Genomic DNA, 20069 nt, shown 5'->3' on the forward strand with positions numbered 1-20069 from the left:
GTGACGGGAGATGATGAGTAATACGTAGGCTCCTGAAAAGCCATGGCAGGGGCTATAGTTAATTCCATCAGGGTCCCTCTTCTAAACTTCCTTCCTTTCAGGAGGAGAGGCCCATGGGAACTGTGGGGAAGCAGATTCATGAACATGTACAATATGTCATGAAAACTTGGACTGTGGCAGCCAGGAATGTGCATCGCTCAAATGTTCCTTCAAGACAGAATCCAGTAGGAGGAATATAAAGAGCTGCTGTATCTTGGGATCTGCTCCAGCATTCATGCCAAGGCTACCCTCTCCCCAGGCTGCTCCCAGTCAATGACTTAGCTTGTGGAGGTCCTAGAGTCAGATGGCCTCCCCAGTGCAGGGTTCCTCTAATGACAACTCTTTGCTCTCAGACTTCCCATCAGCCCAGCTAAAACCTTATCACTGTGAGACTCTTCCTAGCCAATCCTCCTTCCTTCCCCCTTTTCATTTACAGGCATCAGACTTTCCCATTTCTTTTTCCTGTTCCTTTTATCCTTTATAGTTACTTCCCTCCAATACATCTTTTGCATTTCCAATATTGTCTTGGTATCTGCTTCTGAAGGGCCTGCGCAGATGTACACAATCATTTCTCCTACTTATAAAGTAATTATTGTAAATTGCTAAGGTTTTTAAAGCAAATAAAAATGGAACTAATGACAGCACAATCATTAGTCCAATTAATCCAATTGTTGGATAATATTGTAAACGTATTATAATATTATATTACTGATGTTCTTACCTGGATTTTATTTGTGTCAATCAAGTGCTGTGCCATCGATTTTAGGATAATTGCAAAGAAGAACCAGGAATGCTATTAGGAAAAAAAGGCAACGAGACATTTATTATCCTATGGTAAAATAATGATAATTTTTTCTTTGTAATATGTAATATACTATAACATTGTTATGTTAAAATGTATTCTTTGAAACTAAATGAATTAGAGCAGTAAAATATTCTCTATTATAGTGGGATGATTTTTATCCCACTATAAAATGGGATAAAAGGTTCTAGTGGTAAAAGTAAATGTCAGACATTTCAGTTTCTCAATCCTCTCAAAAAACATTTAAACTAAAACAAGTTACAAGTTTACTTGGCATGACTGACTAAGCTGTTATTTTACGAAATATTTATTCAGGGGATGTTCTAGTTGTTTCACTTAGTGAAACAAAACTAAACAAACTTTTTTTTTTTTTTTTTTTTTGAGACCATCTCACTCTGTTGCCAGACTGGAGTGCAGTGGTGCTATCACGGCTCACTGCAGCCTTGAACTCTCCGGCTCAGGTGATTCTCCCACCTCAGTCTCCTGGATACCTGGGACTACAGATGTGTGCACCATGCCCAGCTAACTTTTTGTGTTTTTTGTAGAGACAGGGTTTTACCATGTTGCCCAGGCTGGTCTTGAACTCCTGGGCTTAGGTGATCCTCCCGCCTCAGCCTCCCAAAGTCCTGGGATTACAGTCGTGAGCCACCAAGCCCGACCTAAACAAACTTTTTATTGTACTAGGCTCACCCCTAAAATTTCAAAGGTTAGAGGCAAGGGTGAAAATGGAAGGTCATATGTCTGAATATCTAGAAGTTGGAAGTCAAGCTGAAAAAGTGTTAAATAAAATATATTTGATCCTCCTACCTCGACAAACAAAACTTCATAACACCTTGGAATGCCGCACCAGTGTGTGAGGTCCTAGGGGTCACAGGGCCTGGCCTAACCCTTTTCTTCTCGCCCAAGGCTCTGTCTTCCCCCTTGAGGGACCTGGTGCACATGTGTTAAGTACTTTAAAAAACAAAGCTTCAAAACTTATGTCACCTAAATAACTAATATCTCAAAATTATCTGCTCATGCCAGATTTTGTCATGAAATAAATGCAGGCCCAATGGTAAGAGCAGTACACACTTGTTCCTACTTAGGGCTTTGCAGAGGTAGGAGCTTGTTCACCTGAGCTCTTTTGGAAACTGTCCAGCCTGCCCATCTGAGTGCTGTCCACAACCCGACCCTCCTCCCTGCCACAGATAGCTCTTTAATGGGGTCTAGGGTTGCACTCAGGCATCAAGACCTGTCCTCTGGAGGTCCTGGAGGGCTTGGGACAGAGATTGAAGCAGGCCTGGGAATCCGCCTATAGGACCTTCAGCAAGAGGGTCTTGGGGTTCCTTACAGGTCTAGAAGGGAAGGTAGGGGCTCCTGGTGGGCTTATTCTCTTTATTCTCTTAGCTCCTCTTAAACCTTGGCCTATGAGGATGGGTGCAGTATGAGAAAAGCAAAGCACACCCCAGGATGGGCACCCTTCTTTCTTGGGCCTAAGGGTGACACTTAGCTACAAAAAGTCATATTGTGTATGTACAGTTTCAAGAACGCACCCTTTGCATCCTCTCTGCTTCCCACCCCTTCCACCACAGTAACAGTTTTAAATTTTGTGCTAATCATTCCCTTTACTTTACTTCACAATTTTGCTATGAATACTTATACAATGAAGGGATATTTAGTTCATCTGGCCACTGAACTTCATATAAATGGAACTGTCCTCTATGTATTCTTCTGAGATTGCCTTTTTCATTCAACAGACTCTGTTCTGTGGTTCGTTTATGTTGAAGCATGTAGCTGGGGGGATCACCTATGGTCACCACATGACATATATAATTACCACGTACTTATCTGCTCTACTGTCAATGGGCATTTGGATTATATCCTGTCTTAAGCTCATACAAACAAGGCCGCTCTAAACTTCTGACAACATAGTCCTAATTCCGAAAGACTGGCTCAGATCAAAAAGAGAAGGGATTGCTGTTCTACAAAGGCAGCTATGGCTTAATGGAGTGATCACTTCTTAGTAAGAAGAAATGGAAATGGCTACCAATACCATCCTAGCACTCCAACAGCATTCTAATGGCTATGAGAAGTGAAACATGTTGTTAGGAATATGAATGAATCCCAGGCACACTGCTGCAATCCTCTCTCCCTAATCTTGTCCAAAATATTTTTAGCCATCATGTCAAGTGTTCCAACGTTTGTCTCTTAATTCAACAGACTCCTGCCCTTCTCCACCCCTTAGCACTCTGGCCTGCCTCCACTATTTTCCTTGAATCCACCAGCACTAATGAAATTGAGCTTTTGCCTGTTTACGTCTGATGACAGATGAAGCCCTGACTCCTCTACTGCCCTCTCCACACATTCCCTTATGTATCTGCACACTCCACTGCCTCCTGTCTCCTGAAACCCGCCCGCCCCGCCTTCCAGAGCACATGGTCCATCATTAGCACAATCTCCTGAAGATGCAATTCTTCTCCGAGCATTCTCTTCACTCCGTATTTTAACTGAGCAGTGACTCTCTGCAGAGGATCCTGCCTTTCTGATAGCCCCTCGAGTGGTTGCGGTCTCCATTTTCACCCCACTGTAGTCGATTCTCAACACAGCAGTCAGAGGGATCCTTTTAAACCAAGGTTAGCTTGGTTTAAAACATTACTCCTCTGTGCAAAACCTTCCAACGACACAAATCCCAGTTCTGCTCTGAGTGGGAATGCCAGGCCTGTGCTAACTGCCAAGCCTCCAGTGGCTTCCATGACTTCATCTTCCATCTTTCTTTTTTTTCTTCCTGCTCACTTGGCTCCAGCCTGCAGACACACCAGCCATGCTGCTGCCTGATGACTTCATGCAGGTCTTTCCCTCTGAGCATCTCCATGGCCAGCACCCTCTTCGCCTTCACTTTTTTTTTTTTTTTTTTTGCTCAAGAATTACCTTCTCCATCAGATATATCCTGACCACTCTATTTAAAACTTCAACTCTCCCCTACACCTTCAGTACTCACAATGCCCAATTCTTACCAGTTCTATAATTTTTCCAATGCATCTTCTTTTCTAACATACAATATCTATCTATCTATCTATCTATCTATCTATCTATCTATCTATCTATCATCTATCTATCTGGTCTTGTTGACCAGGCTGCAGTGCAATGGCATGATCTCGGCTCACTGCAACCTCTGCCTCCCGGGTTCAAGTGATTCACCTGCCTCCACCTCCTGAGTAGCTGGGATTACAGACGCGCACCACCACTCCTGGCTAATTTTGTTTTTGTAGTTTTAGTAGAGATGGGGTTTCACCATGTTGGCCAGGCTGGTCTTGAACTCCTGACCTCAGGTGATCTGCCCATCTCGGCCTCCCAAAGTGCTGGGATTACAGGGGTGAGTCACCGCACCCAGCCCATTCTACTTTTTTGTATGTTGTCTTGATATAGATCTCTTTTGCTTAGTATCTTTATATGCTAAGTTTCAATATGAATCTTAATGCTGGAAACTGCAAGAGAAACAGTCTACATCAATGACTCCTATCGTTTTCCAGGGATAAGCGTGATCCATACCTAGTACTCACATTAAAGGACAATCTTTAAATTCTTACCTTTAGGACATGCTTTACTGTTGTTGAGTCATTTGATTTCAAAAGACCAGTCACATTTTTAGCCAGTTCCTCATGTACAGTCCTCTCCTTGCATGCCCTGGTCTTGAACACGAACTGAAGAAAATCCAAAAAGTTAATAAAGTTAAATACTTTGAAAAATGAAGCTTCAAAAACTATGTCATGTGAATAACTCATATCTCAAAATTATATCTGCTCATGCCAGATTTTGCCATGAAATAAATGCAGGCCCAATGATAAGAGCAGGACACACCTGTTCCTGTTTAGGGCTTTGCAGAGGTCGGGCCTTGCTCACCTAAGCTCTCCTTGAAACTCTTTGTAGAAATCAAGAGAAAGAGCCGGGGAGCCATTTAACATGTTCAAGGAAACATGGAGGGCTTTGACCCACCTACTTAGGACACATTCCCCTTCTCCTTCCTCCATTGGTAACAGGTGGCATGGTAGCAATTCTTCATCCTGAAAGGGTAGAGCACCCACTCAAATAGCCAAGTGGGGAAGCCGGTACCTTCCAGAGGCCAGTAGGTGAGCTCCCCACAAGCCCAGGGTCTATCATCCCATGCTTAGACACATCTATCAAGGCGTTCATGAACATTGGCCATCAGTAAGATAACAAATGCTGCATACTTATTTTTTTCCCTCAGAAGATTGGTTTTGGCATGCACCACTGAGTGCATGTAATGGCTAGTTTTCACTATTTCTTCATCTCTTAAGAATATCAGTATCAATTTATGCACATCCATAAAGTTCAAATATAAAATGCTTATTACTGAATTATAATATTTCACTTATGAGTTGGGTTTGCCTCATGGAAGGACATTTCTTCATAATTTTCACAATTCAGATTTCACTATAATTGAGAGTGAAGGCAGGAAAGAGAATGAATGGCTTAACACAGAGGCACATGAGCTTTTGGATCTGTAACTGTTTCTTTAAACTTTGTAGCACATTGGCAACCTAACTTGTCTTGGTGGGATTTGACTTCTCCAAGCTCATCTCAAAGAAGAAAGATGAAGTTAATGGATGCATGAAACTAGATAAAATCAAGAGTAATACAATTTTTCCCTCTCATGGATTATACCTCAGATGAGAGTAATGTCATCAATGAGCTCATGCCATGCACAGCTATTTAGCCTGAAGGGCATTTAAACTGGCACTGAAATATTGTTTTAAAAATTTGACTATAACCCATCAGTGCTACAAATCACTGTTAACCATGGCATTTAATTAGACTGGCTTTAGCCACGCATCTTTGAAAAAGGCATGGTGTATGTGTGCATTTTGAATATTGTAGATGAAGTGAGTTAGCAGCATTTAGCACCACTGAACTTGAAATGGTGTTTAGATAACTTCTGAATAAATACAAATTGCATTGAATGTCACATCTTTCGAGGACATTCAAGCATGCACTGAGTCCAATCACAGAATGATAGAGCTGAATGTTCCTTTGGTCATTTCATCTCACATCACAGAGGAGAAAACTGAGGTTCAGAGAGGCTGACTGCTCCAGTCTAGAATTGACTAGAATCTGGACTCTTACTTGCCAGCTTAGTGTTCTTTCCAGAGTACGATGTGAGTTGATTATATTTATTAGGAGGTATTTGTTTTAGATATGTTAAAATTCATTATAAAATTGTTATCAGCCTAAAATTCCACATAGGTGTATTTTTGGATTTAAATCACTTAAAGCAAGCTAAGTAGATAATCTCTTGTATTATAAAGTGAGATGGTCCTGTTGGGTATTTCAGATATCCTGGTTAAAAATAAGGGCCACACCAGGATGCATTTCTAATGCATCTCTCCAGGAGCATCATCGGTAGAGAGTCTGAGATTTGAGGTACTCCCAAAGAGCTAGCCTTGGTAATCACAAAAATAGTCACAACACAGGAGAATTCTTAAAGTAATTTTCAGTGATTTCACTGACATGAGGAAAATAATATGTGTTGAAATGGAGATGCCTGTGTATAAGATGGATCAAGAACTTTTTTTCTCTTTCTCTCTCAGTCCCTTTAAGGATTGAAATGAAACATTGGGGTAAGCATTGAGAGGGTGAAAGCTCTCGAGGTGATTCTGTTGAATGGTAAATTCATCGATACTCTATAAAACTAAGCTATGACCCTATCTTAGGGAGCAAACTAGAAAGGCATGTGTAGGTGGAACTGGCTTTTTGCAACTGAGATGTGGATCTTATTGGGTAAAATTATACCATGGAGAAATTATTGTGAAATAACTATTTTCAGCATGTAGCCGATGTTTACAAAGGGCACACACTCGTGCTTTCGTATTTGGGAAGACAACCAACATTTCTGACAGATAGAAAACATATGGATATAAAAATTGTTAACGAAAAAAAATTTCCTTCCAGATGGTATCTTAGAGGGGTTCTCTCCAGAATGCAATTTCTGGTTACTTCCTTTTATGGGAGCGAGGATTTTTTTTTTTTTGAGATGGAGTCTCGCTCTGTTGCCCGGGCTGGAGTGCAGTGGCGCGATCTCGGCCCACTGCAAGCTCTGCCTCCTGGGTTCACGCCATTCTCCTGCCTCAGCCTCCCAAGTAACTGGGACTACAGGCACCCATGACCACGCCTGGCTAATTTTTTTGTATTTTTAGTAGAGATGGGGTTTCACTGTGTTAGCCAGGATGGTCTCAATCTGCTGACCTCGTGATCTGCCCACCTCGGCCTCCCAATATGCTGGGATTACAGGCGTGAGCCACCACACCCAGCCAATTTTTTAAAAAAAACAGGTTTCTAGACATCTTGAATATGTGAGTATCTATCTGTGCATACATATTAAGAGAATATAGTTTTTTGATGAAAAAGCTGTGTCTCAAAAAGATTTAATCTATGCATAGGGAAAAATTAGAGATTTAGGTCCTCTATGTATTATAAAGTAATTTAAGATACTCTTCTGTATTTCTGGATGGGTTTTTTCATTAAAGAGGATGACATTTAGGTGGGAACTACAAAAACGCAAACATCATCACAAGTTCACTGGCATTAATCCACAGGCCAACTGGAAATGAGAATAGAAGCATCTCTGAGTGAACACTTGACATAGGACACTGGAAGAAGCAGTGCACACTGATGGAATGGGCAAGTGGTTCATGCCAGAAGATAAAGGACTTAACATACCAGAAGCAGGTACAAATATACAGTAACTGGGAAAATGAAATAATGCCTGAGAAAACAATAGAAAGAGCTAAGAAAGCATTACAGAGGAAACACAGAGCATTCAACAAACCAATAGGAAAGTCTTCCTTAAATTAACACAGGAATCTCATTTACTTGAATGTTGACTTCAAAAGCACAGCACTTGAGTCTTCTCCTCTATCTTTTTCTTTCTTCTCTCTCCCCATTTAATTATTTATTTGCACAGGTACACATTACTTATACATTTAAAAATTCACCTCACCCATTAATGCAAAGAGATGGAATTTCTAAGTAGCTAAGGGGAATTCCTGGTATTACTGTGATGGGCGCCACTCAGTTAAAGGGAGAAAACTTCCCACTTACTGCAGACAGGAAATGAGACAAGCCACACAGCACAAGGGATATGAGCAATTTCCAAGAGGCATTTCATACCTTAATATATGACTGGACAGAATGATCCAGCTGTTCGTCATGGCACTTGGCCACAATGTCAGTCAGAACCCTGGAAAAGCAAAGCTATCAGTGGCCTTTCTGGAGAGGGCAGAAAAATCCACTTTAGTTTGTCATTACAGTGCTTCATAAATTGGGTATTTAATAGTTACCGGGTGAATGAATGAACTAATCGCTGACTCCTTCCTTGCCCTTCTCACCCCCATATCCAATACTGGGCATTTAATATCTATAGCATCGATGACCATTTCCATCAATGAGCCATTTCCAACTTTGAAACTTTGAAACACAAAGATGTAAGTAGTGTTGTAATATCACAATGGAGACTTTTTGTCCAAGTTGAATGTGCTAATTATAGTCTGTGCATTTTTGACATTATCTTTTTTGCAAAAGGGATTACTTTTAGTGCCTAATTAAAATTTTAGACTTTTAACTTCAAATTAATAATCATATTTCATTTGAAAAGGGCTTGCCTTCCGATCTATGGGCAGTATATATGCTTTTGGAAGAAGTAATTAGATTAAGATGCAGTTGGTTTGTTTTGCTTTGTTTTTCCCATAGCTGGGTTGGGGTTTCCAGTAGCAGTGATGGTACAGGTGGATCTTTTTTCACATGAACACTACTATAGCTCCATGGTTTTTTTTCTTTTTTCGGCTTTTTTTTTTTCTTTTTTCACATTAACACTATAACTCCATGGCTATGGTGCTCAGGAATATCTCAGAATTTTCAACAGATCTATCTGCTGCAATATTTAGGAGTCTTGCCAACACAGACACACATTCACGTGCTGAAAAGAGCATGGGTTGAAGACACAGTTCGGGACTTTTAATGTGGGTCCAGAACTGGATGGTTGTGGAGCCATTAGAGATATTTAAATTGTCCAGAATTTCAGGCTCTGCTTTAAAAACTAGACTAAAAACCCTCATTCAGAAAGAGGTCAGTAACAGGCCTGTGAGTTAGAAAGATACTGGAAACATTTCAATGCCAAAAGTAACATTTTTTTTTTTTTTTCCAGAATGCTATGACTAAGTTTTTATAAAAAATGAACAGCACAAATATAAATTTAATAATTAATTCAAAACACTATCTCTATAAAGAAGAAACTGTGATCTGTGAAGGCATTGGCCAGATTAGAGATGTTGGAAGAATTCAGGATAGCCAAATTTAAAGTGAGAATAGTTAAAAAATTTAATATTTTAAAAAAAGGTTCCTGTGGGAATGCAAAATGATACAGCCACTCTGGAGAACAGGCACTTTCTTAAATATCAAACATGCAACCACCTTGTCTCCCAGCAATTACACTCTGGGCATTTACTTCAGAGAAACGAAGACTTATGTTTACACAAAACCTGTACATGAATGTTCATAGCACTTTTATTCATAACAGCCCTAAACTGGAGACACTCCAGATGTCCTTCAACAGGTGAATAATTGTTTATACGTGGTGCATCCACATCATGGAATACTACTCTGCGATGAAAAGGAGTGAACTACTGATAGATGCAATGATCTGGATGAATTTCCAGATAATTATGTTTCGTGAAAAAGCCAATTTCAAAAATTTATACTGTATGATTCTACACCTGTATGGAAGATGTTGCCAGTGGGGAAAACTAGGTAAATGGCACATGGGAAACTGAATTATGTTTTACAATTGCATATGAATCTCAAAATAAAAATTTTAATTTAAAAACCAAAGAAAAAGAGGTCTAACACTTTACTACTAATAATAAGGAATTAGAAGGTAAGGAGTCAAGAGTGGAAAATGCTTAAATTAGAGATGTGTTCAAATGAAATGTAAATACACAACAGTAGATGACTGTTTAGTTGTAATTAAGAGTTTGTGTAACTACAGATTATAAAGTATCTCCTCTTAGGGTTGTGTTATGGATACCTGGTGACAGTTGTAGTTATTTCATCTTCCTCATTCTGTACCAGAACTTTGAAGAGCTGATTCAAAATTATAGGCAGAAAACTCATGATTGCATGAATCTTTTCCACATTCAATAAGTTCTGTAGTAAATTGGCAGAATAAAAAGGATATCAATTAAATTTGAAGCATGTCCTAGATTCAAGACCTGAAACTATAAAGCTATGAGAAGAAAACATAAGGAGAAAAACTTCATGACATTAGACTGGGCAATGATTTTTTGGATATGACCCTCAAAGCTCAGGCAGCAAAGTGAAAACAGACAAATGGCACTATATCAAACTAAAAGGTTTCAGCACAGCCAAGGAAACACTCAATGGAGTAAAGAGACAACTTTACTCCGTTGAATGGAGGAAAATATTTGCAAACCATACATCTTAGAAAGGGTTAATATCCAAAATATATAAGGAACTCAAACAACTCAATAGTAAGAAAACAAATAACCCAATGAAAAAGTGGGTGAGGAACCCAAATAGCCATTTCTTGAAAGAAGATGTACAAATGGCCAACAGATATATAAAAAATGTTCAATATCATTGATCATTGGAGAAATGCAAATTAAAACCACAGTGTGATATCACCTCATAACTGTTAAAATGGCTGTTATCAAAAAAGGTGAAAGATAATTATTGGAGAGGATGTGGAGGAGAAGGAACACTTGCACACTGCTGGTAGGAATGTAAAATCAGAAGAGCCACTATGGAAAACAATATGAAGGTTCCTCAAAAAATTAAAAATAGCACTGCCATATAATCTAGCAATCCCACTACTGGATGTATATCCAAAGGAAATGAGATCAGTATGCTGAAGATGTCTAGGTTCCCATCTTTATTGCAGCACGATTCACAGCAGCTGAGATATAGAATCAATTCAAGTGTCCATCAACAGATGAAATGGGTAAAGAAAACGTGGTACCTAAACATAATGGAATACTATACAGCCTTAAAAAGGAAGGAAATTTGGTCATTTGCAACAACATGGAGGAACCTGGAGTATATTATGCTAAGTGAAATGAGCCAGGCCCAGAAAGACAAATACCACACGATCTCATTTATATGTGGGATCTAAAAAAGTTGAATTCATGGAAGTAGACAGTGGAATGGTGGTTACCAGGGGCTAGGGAGGGAAGTGCTGGGGAGATGTTGATCAAAGGATATAAAATTTCAGTTAGATATATAGGAGGAATATTGCACAACATGGTGAGTATATTAATAAAAACGGGCTATACTCTTGAAAATCTCTAAAAGAGTGGATATTAAGTGTTATAACCATAAAAATTATAAGAATGTGATATAACAAATACCGTAATTAACTCAATGAAGCTGTTACATAATGTATACATATTTCTAAACATCATACTGTATACAATAAAGGTATATAATTTTTCTTTGTTAATTAAAAAATGAATACATTAGAAAAAAATAAAGTATATTCTGCTGGTATTTTTTTCAGAACTTGAATATGAGCACTGTAGTCCACCTTTATCTGGCTTTATTCTTTATTGCAATTAGTATGGAATATAGGCATGATGGCAATGTTGCAAGGACTCTTGATTTAATAACTAATTTAAAATAAATTGATTCTGATTTTCAATTCTTTTTATTTTGGAAAAAATTGATTTTTGCCTGTCTTTTAAGTCAAGAAACAGAAACGATTCAGAAATTATGAAATAAAATCATTTACTCTCTGAATTGAGTATTAAAAAATCTTGAGTAATAATCATCTCCCAGTTTACCAATCAGTGGAAAATGTAAATGTCTCCTTTGCATATTTTTACCCTGGAGATCACTGAAACTGCTCGCATGTCATGTTACCTTACAAGAGCGGACGAAATTTGAGGTAGGTGACTGAGACATATCTTTCTCTCTTTTTTGGCACTCTTGGAAAAATGCATTCACATGTGGATCCTACAACAGCAAAAAAAAAAAAAAAAAAAAAGTTTATTTCTGATGACACGTAAACTGTGTTACAAACACAAACCACTGTGATGTGAGGTAAGCACTTCTGTAGGATTGATGCCTTGAAGTGCAAATGCTTTATTAAGGAGTCGGAGGAACAAAGCTTTGATGTGGACATTGCTGGCCTAGTGAAGGCTCTGCATAAACTACAAAGCCCACTCTTCTATTTCATTCTAAGAGGTTTTGTTGTCCTGTTCAACCACATGACAATGACTGGAGAATTACTTCTCTTGGTTGTGCTTTTTGTGTTGAGAAAAATTTTCCTCATTTATCTTCCCACTCCCGCTTCTTCCATAGACTTCCACCAATTTCTTCCATGCCATGCTTGACACACATGACAATGCATACTTATGAATATCCACGGGGCATATTTTCAGGCCTAGAATGCCTGAATTAGCCCCAGATTAGAAGTCCACAACTCATATCTTAGGATAAAACTGACTATAACACTTGAAATTTATTTCCTGAAGAAGGTGGTACCTGGAAAATTCTCTCAAGTTCTGCCCCGAGGGTGGGAGCTACACAGTCAGGCAGTGAGATAAAGAACTTGTGTGAGGACATACTCTGGATGTTTCTCTGGTTTCTACGATTCCAGAAAGGCATCTGTAGCTTGGGTTTCCCTCATTTCCCTCAGGTCACTATGTGTGTGCGTGTACGCGCATGCTATTTTCTGTTTTGAAAATGTAGCTCTTTTTTGACTAGAAACAACTGTTTTCCTTTTAAGTATCACTTCATTGATTCGTTTATTTGCTCATTATTTATAGAAAGCTGACTGCATGCCAGGCTCTTAGCAGGCACTGAGGGAGGACAGAGCAGAGGGCAAGGAAGGCCCAACCCCTTCCTCTGTGTACCTTCCATTAAGGTGGGGAGGCCAGCACGACACCACTACTTCCACACACACCTATGTAATCCCATTTGATGAGCACTTCAAACACAAAGCAGGTGCCATCTGGATGAGTGACAAGATGGCCCAGCTTTGTCTGTTGGGTCAGGGAACAGGGAAGGCTTCTTAGAGGAAGTGACAATTGAGCTAAGATCTGAAGGATGGGTAGGAACCAACCAGACCAACACGGGGAAGGGGGGTGTCCGTCCCCTGCAATATGGTTCGTAATAGCTGGCGGGGCGGCGGGGGTGGCAGGAAAGGGGAGTACAGTTACTCCCCATATCACGTAGGGTGTCCACCCCCCATGATATGGTTCGTAATAGGGAGGGCAAGTGGAAGAGCTTCTCTTCCCCACTGAAGAGGGGCTGAATGTCAAAGGGATCACTGGGTCTTCCTGGAACTAGGTGGATATTGTTTGGCTGCAGGGCCTTGGGTATTTGAAAACTAAGGTAAATGCTGCCAGCATGTGGGTGATGAAAGTCAAGGCAGAGAGAGGGTGTGTTGTGGTGAGTTAGAGACCAGCTATTTGGAGAAAGCAGCTGGAAGCATGAGAGAGAGAAACTGAGGAACTGCTGAGATATACGAAAATATAGGGTTTGGTGGACATTGAGCGTTTTGTGGAACTTGACCAGGGTTGATGGCATCAGAGAAAAGATGGGTTTAAATAGTTGTGGGTTCAGGGCTAGGGATAAGAAGTCAATGGGACTTGAAGCCTCAGAGGTTGGCGAGAGAAATTTTGGTTCAATGTATATATGATGCCTGGATTATTTCATTCTTCTTATGGATCGTGTGCCTTGTAGATAAAGCAGCATGAAGCAAAAAATGAAAAGCAGATATACATTAAACCTAAGAAAGGAGAAATACATATTTTATGTACTTGTAATAATGTATAGTTTATATCTGTTGCCGGAAAACTCACATTGTGGTAAAATAAGCTGCTTTGCCACAGAAGGAATGAGTTTGTGGTCATTTAACAATGGTAATAATTATATATGTATTGACTTTTGCAGTTCATGATGTATTTCTCATTTTGATCACATTTTGAAATATTTCTCCTTTGGATCACATTTACTACAACCTTAGGTAGCAGAGACTCTGTTGATATCATTTCTTGTTGAGGAAATAAGGATATTGGAGATAAAGTGACTTGCCCAGGGTCATGGAGCCAGAAATTAGGTGGGGTGTTTCTCAAATGCAGTTCTGCCAACCTTATGGCCTTCCCATGAGGTGAGCCCTGGGAAGGCATTGGGGATTGGACTTGGTTTTCAGGTAAAGATCTGAAGTATTTGTTTGTTTGTTTGTTGTTTATTTATTTATTTATTTATTATTTTTGAGATGGAGGCTCGCTCTTGTTGCCCAGGCTGGAGTGCAATGGCACGATCTCAGCTCAACACAACCTCCGCCTCCCGGGTTCAAGAGATTCTCCTGCCTCAGCCTCCGGAGTAGCTGGGATTACAGGCACGCACCACCATGCCCGACTAATTTTGTATTTTTAGTAGAGGCGAGGTTTCTCCATGTTGGTCAGGCTGGTCTTGAACTCCTGAACTCAGGTAATCTGCCCGCCTCGGCCTCCCAAAGTGCTGGGATTACAGGCATGAGCCACCGCGCCTGGCCTTTATTTTTAACATTTAACATTTTTAACACATGAGCGTTGTCAGTAGAAGCAAGCCATATTCCAAGGGCAGTGTGATCCTATTAAATACACTTCTGGTATTTTGGTCTGAAGTTTTACGGTATGTGGGCTTACGGGATTAGGACATTCTATCTATCTTGAGGGAGGCATCAGATTATGCCCTTAACATTCTTCCTTTGTAGTATTCAAACACCTGCCTTTCTGACACTTCAGGAAAAGATTAGTCTCATCCTGTAAATATGGGACTTACCTCATGATGCTGTGAGTTAGAGAAAATGCTACTATTTCAGGTCAACATGCTCACCTGAGTATTTACTGTTGATAAAACAAATGTCGATACTTTGAAAAGTGGTTTGCCACCATCAACCCATTTGATGTCACTCCCACCATGCTGCAAAATAAAGTTTGTTTATGGTCACTGTGACAATTTGAGAGAAAGAAAATAAATAGATTGTTTAGTTTATGTTAATATGCTGTTCTGATCCATTAATCTTATATCACCATAGAGGAGAAAATAAAAGATACAAATACACTTAGCACTATTGGTAGATGAGACCAATATGATATCGGGATCATTTTTAACAGATCATTTCCAGTGGCCATAAGCTAAACAAGAGACGTGGCATAGGTACACTTGATTCATAGCTACAAGGGACGTATACACTATGATCTTAATTTAAATAGCAGAGAAAGAAGATAATCTTATGCCATTAAGCTGGTGTGCTTTTTTTAAATCTTAAATTATACATTATTCAGTACCTTTCCGCTTGCAGAATCTTGAAAGCTTAAATAATTAGGAGGCAGACTTGTTGCTATTGGGATGTTGTACTCTTGAGAAGCTATCTGATCGTGTTTCATCAGAGGAAGCCAAGCATATCCAACTGTGCAAAAGAATAACAAACAAAAATTCTGAGTACAAACCTTCATGGTAAGAAGTCACAATAACGCTATTTATTATTTACGAATATTAAACTTCATGAAAAATAATTGCATAAATCAGAGCTTTGAAGATACTCTCCAAACCAATTCGAACAGAAGACATGTGACTCTGCCTCAGATTTCTTCCTGGCAGTACCTGATGTTTCCAGAGCCTCCTTCTTTTTGGCATTAGCTTTTGCATTGATGTCACAGGTGACGTGATAAAAAGAAAACAAAATATGGTGTTTCTCATGGAGTTGTGTTGGTAGCTCAATTTTCACCTGCAAGGAAAGAAACCATAGTTGGACTGAGATTAAAATCATTTGCCCAATATCAGAGCAAGACAAAGCATAGCTTTTTAAAAATTTTTTTTAAAAAAAATTTAATTTAATTTAATTTTTTTTTGAGACTGTGTCTTACTCTGTCACCCAGGCTGCAGTGCAATGGTGCGATCTAGGCTCACTGCAACCTCTGCCTCCTGGGTTCAAGCAATTCTTCTGCCTTAGTCTCCCCTGTAGCTGGGATTACGGGCACGTGCTACCATGCCAAGCTAATTTTTGTATTTTTAGTAGAGATGGGGTTTCACTATGCCAGGCTGGTCTCAAACTCCCGACTTCAAATGATCCACCCTCCTTGGCCTCCCAAAGTGCTGGGATTACAGGCATGAGTGACCACACCATGGGTAAAAATTCTTTAACTGAAATCTAGATCCATGTTTAACAGTGCTGGATGTACTGATTTAATGCTCAATAATTATTGTTTCTGCTAGCAGTGATGTATTCACATGTTGATAGTTTTACTTCTTTACTGTGATGGATGATGATAATTTAGAATACCTAGTGTTTCTCATTAGATAATTCATGCCACTAGGGTATGGATTAAACACATGCACATACTTATGCATAAACACACACAGATGTAACTGCAGAATATAGATAAGACACACATCGAGGAACTGTCATTAAGGGACACGAATTGAATAAACAGTAAGTCCGTGCCTCCCAAAGTGCAGTTGGGGACCAGTTGCGTAAGCATCACTTGGAAGTTCGTTAGAAATACAGAAGCTTTTTTTCATTTTGGAGACAGGGTCTCGCATTTGTTGCCCAGACTAGAGTGCAGTGGTACGAACACAACTCACTGCAGCTTTGACCTCTGGCTTTTTTTTTTTTTTTTTTTTTTTTGAGATGGAGTCTTGCTCTGTCACCAGGCTAGAGTGCAGAGGCATGATCTCAACTCACTGCAACCTCCACCTCCTGGGTTCAAGAGATTCTCCTGCCTCAGCCTCGCGAGTAGCTGGGACCATAGGCGCATGCCACCACACCCAGCTAATTTTTGTATTTTTGGTAGAGATGGGGTTTCACCATATTGGCCAGGATGGTCTCAATCTCTTGACCTTGTGATCCACCTGCCTTGGGCTCCCAAAGTGCTGGGATTACAAGCGTGAGCCACTGCAGCTGGCCATGACCTCTGGCTAACTTTTTGATTTTTGTTGTTGTTCTTGTTGTAGAGACAGATGTCTTACTTTATTGCCCAGGCTGGAGTCTCAGACACTAACCTAGACACACTCAGTTGGAATCTGCCCTTTCATAGGATCCCCAGGCAACTCATATGCACATTGTTGAGTAATATGGTATAGTAAATGACGCAGCTTTGGCATGGAATTGATCTCTTTTTAAAAACTAACAAACATATCTGTGTTACTGTGACAGCTAATGAGACGTTTTGGGAAGTGGCCAGGCTGTAGCTATACAAATAATGCTTTCGAATGAAAATAAAATAAAAATGGATCTAGGTAAACAATATACTGAATGAAGGGCATTCTCCCTATTTCTGGAAAGAAAGGTTTTCAACTGTCTACATTTTATCTTGAAATTGAGTTTTCAAAGCTCTGTCTACTTTTGAGTTTTCAACGCTCTGCCACGTATGTCATCATTTCATTTTCCCCAGTAGCCTTGTGAAGTAGCATGGCACACTGTTAGGAGCCAGGGCTGCACATGTTAGGGGCTCTGAGTTACTGCAAAGGTGGTGTGGTCAGTAAGAGGATCTTCCAGGACAAGAACCCACATCTTGGGATGATCATTTTGCATTGGAACTCTGGTAAGCTGCAGGCAGCTCAATCCCAGCAACCGAGTCATTCCCAGAATTGTACATATTCTCATGTGAAAAAGCTCATGGCTTTCATGAGGCTTCCAGGAAACACATGAGAATAGAAAGATTAAAACAGTTAAGAACAGTAAGAATATTAATTTTTTAAAAAATCATATATCTACAGAAAAAGCATCTTCCAGATGGGCTTTGTCAACCGATTGACCCTTTGATCAACCGATAACAGTAAATATTCTGTAATGTGATCATGGTTTTCCCTTAACTGTATTTCACTTTCTGTCCTGAATTTGTGGGGGAAAAATTAAGGAGCACTAAATGCACATGGAAGAGTGAAATAATGTCAGGCAGGTGTTTCATTGGTATTTCTTTAATTAGTTTTTAAATGATTACTGTGCACAGCGTGGGAGGCAGAAAGACATCACCCGCTGGATGTCCTGAATGTTCTAATTCTGCCAATATGCTACCTTACATGGTAAGCAGGACTTAACAGATGTGATTAAGTTAAGGACCAAGAGATGGGGAGATTATCGTGGATTTTCCAAATGAGCACAGTGTCATCACAAAGGTCCTTATGAGAGGAAGGCAGAGTCATAAGAGAAGTGAGAACAGAAGCCGAGGTCAGAGTGATGGGATTGTCGGGAAAGCTCAAAAGCCAAGCAATGTGGGCAGCCTCCAGAAGCTGGAAAAGGAGAGGAACTGGAATCTTCCCTAGAACCTCCTGAAGGCTCGTAGCCCTGCTGCAAGCTCGATGTTAGCCCTGTGAGCCATTTCAGACTTTGGAACAACAAAACAGTAAGATAACAGTTGCATGCTGTTTTAAGCTGCTAAATGCTGGTAATGTGTGAAAGCAGCCATAGAAAATGCCTATAAAAGGTGTGATATTGTGAATCTCAGGCATCCCATCAGCAGGCTGCACTAGTCAGATCTTCACTATGGTTAGAAATTAAATTTTATCACTGAAACTTGTTCGTCTAAAGTTGTTTGTAATGTAAGCTAACATGTGTATAGTAATTGACCATGAGCCCAATGACTTTCTATGTGTTAGAGGAGAAGGGTGAAGCTTCAGGCTCTGGAGTCACATGGCCTGGTTTGATTTCTCTCACTTATCATGTACCCTTGGTAAAGTTACTTGACTTCTCTGAGCCATAGTTTTCTCATCCATCAAATAGGGAGGTAATAATAGTACCAATGTCTTGGTATTACTGTGGGGATTAAGGGAGATGATGTGTGCATGGAATTTAGCTTGCGGCTTGGCACACAGCAAGAGTCCTGAAAGCCTGCCAGGGCAAGGCTTGTTCCCTGTCACGTTTAGAGATGACAGGGTCCAAGCTCACTTAAGTTCAGGCATGTCATAAGCAATGTAATTGGCTCAGGCTCTAGTTTTCTGCTCTCTTTCTTATGACATGAAATGCTGCCATTCATTGGTAAAGCTATTTTACACAATCTCTTCACTAGCCAGCGAAATAAAAGGGAAAAAAATTCACTGAAAAAGAAAAAAAGAAAAGATATATGCCGGCACTAAAAGCATATTTTTTTAAATTTAAATTTAAATTTTTTTAGTTGAGATGGAGTCTTGTTCTGTTGTCAGGCTGGAGTGCAGTGGTGTGATCTCGGCTCACCACAGCCTCCGACTCCCTGGTTCAAGTGGGTTTCCTGCCTCAGCCTCCTGAGTAGCTGGGATTACAGGCACGTGCCACCACACCCAGCTAATTTTTGTATTTTTAGCAGAGACGGGGTTTCACCATGTTGACCAGGATGGTGATCCACCTGCCTCGGCCTCCCAAAGTGCTGGGATTATAGGCGTGAGCCATTGCACCTGGCCAGCATCCCATTTTTTTAAAAGGTCACTCCTGTCCTGAAATACATGAATTTGCAATGTCCTCCTGGAACAACTGTCAATTAATATAGTTTAGAAATCTTGGTAAGTATACACCGGCCAAGGCATGTCCTGAGTCTGATGAGGTCTAGAGAGGGCGTTTCTCACTACACAGTTATCTGACCATTCACCCACCTTTCTTAGGAGCTGCTGGGGACAGTGGAGGGCTGGCTCTTACCTCATCTGAGAAATCTGGATTCTGAGAGTGGTGCAGAACTGCTGTGTAGGCGGCTGAGGTGAAGATGGTCCCTCCAGGTTTTCCATAAATACACTGTTTAAAAAGTTATGAGTTGAACAATGATAAGTGTCTGAAATTATCCCTGGGTGAAAAAAAGGCCACAACTCTTCAGTACCAACCCTGGGACCATGGCAAACTTTGTGATAACTTGCCAGGCTAAGCTGGCATCTAATTAACTTTTAACTTCTTTGGCCTACTACCCTGCATTTATTATACAATGAAAGCTGCTGAAGATAATTTGATGGCTTTCATTCATCATATAGATAATACCCCAGGGCCAAATACCTGTGAGACAGGAATAATACAGGGTGGCCACAGGAGAACAGACAATTCCAGGCAGAGGTTTCACATGACTAGCAAAAAGGATACTGTTGAAATAGCTCCATAAGTCAGTGGCCAATAAGACCCTAAAAAATAAGATGTGGGCCAAGCTGGCTAAGACCAACTGTACCCAGCATGGTGCTGGATTTGACCTAGGTTTCTCCCAGGACCTCATTATATGCC

General features: G+C 40.2%; 1 protein-coding gene across 9 annotated transcripts in view; it reads right to left on the reverse strand.

Moving 5' to 3' along the window:
• Positions 1 to 20069, reverse strand: part of DOCK10 (dedicator of cytokinesis 10) — a 275677-nt gene that overhangs the window by 63409 nt on the left and 192199 nt on the right. For all 9 annotated transcript variants that reach the window (XM_073020109.1, XM_073020107.1, XM_073020108.1 and 6 more), the window contains exons 19-27: positions 19506 to 19598; positions 15503 to 15626; positions 15187 to 15308; positions 14732 to 14818; positions 11768 to 11860; positions 9918 to 10036; positions 8006 to 8075; positions 4408 to 4521; positions 761 to 832 (exon numbers count right to left, since the gene is read on the reverse strand). In XM_073020109.1, coding sequence (XP_072876210.1) covers positions 761 to 832; positions 4408 to 4521; positions 8006 to 8075; positions 9918 to 10036; positions 11768 to 11860; positions 14732 to 14818; positions 15187 to 15308; positions 15503 to 15626; positions 19506 to 19598 — 894 coding nt within the window. The remainder of the gene's footprint in view (positions 1 to 760; positions 833 to 4407; positions 4522 to 8005; positions 8076 to 9917; positions 10037 to 11767; positions 11861 to 14731; positions 14819 to 15186; positions 15309 to 15502; positions 15627 to 19505; positions 19599 to 20069) is intronic.

Source organism: Chlorocebus sabaeus, chromosome 10, assembly GCF_047675955.1.
Source record: "Chlorocebus sabaeus isolate Y175 chromosome 10, mChlSab1.0.hap1, whole genome shotgun sequence".
Lineage (NCBI taxonomy): Eukaryota > Metazoa > Chordata > Mammalia > Primates > Cercopithecidae > Chlorocebus > Chlorocebus sabaeus.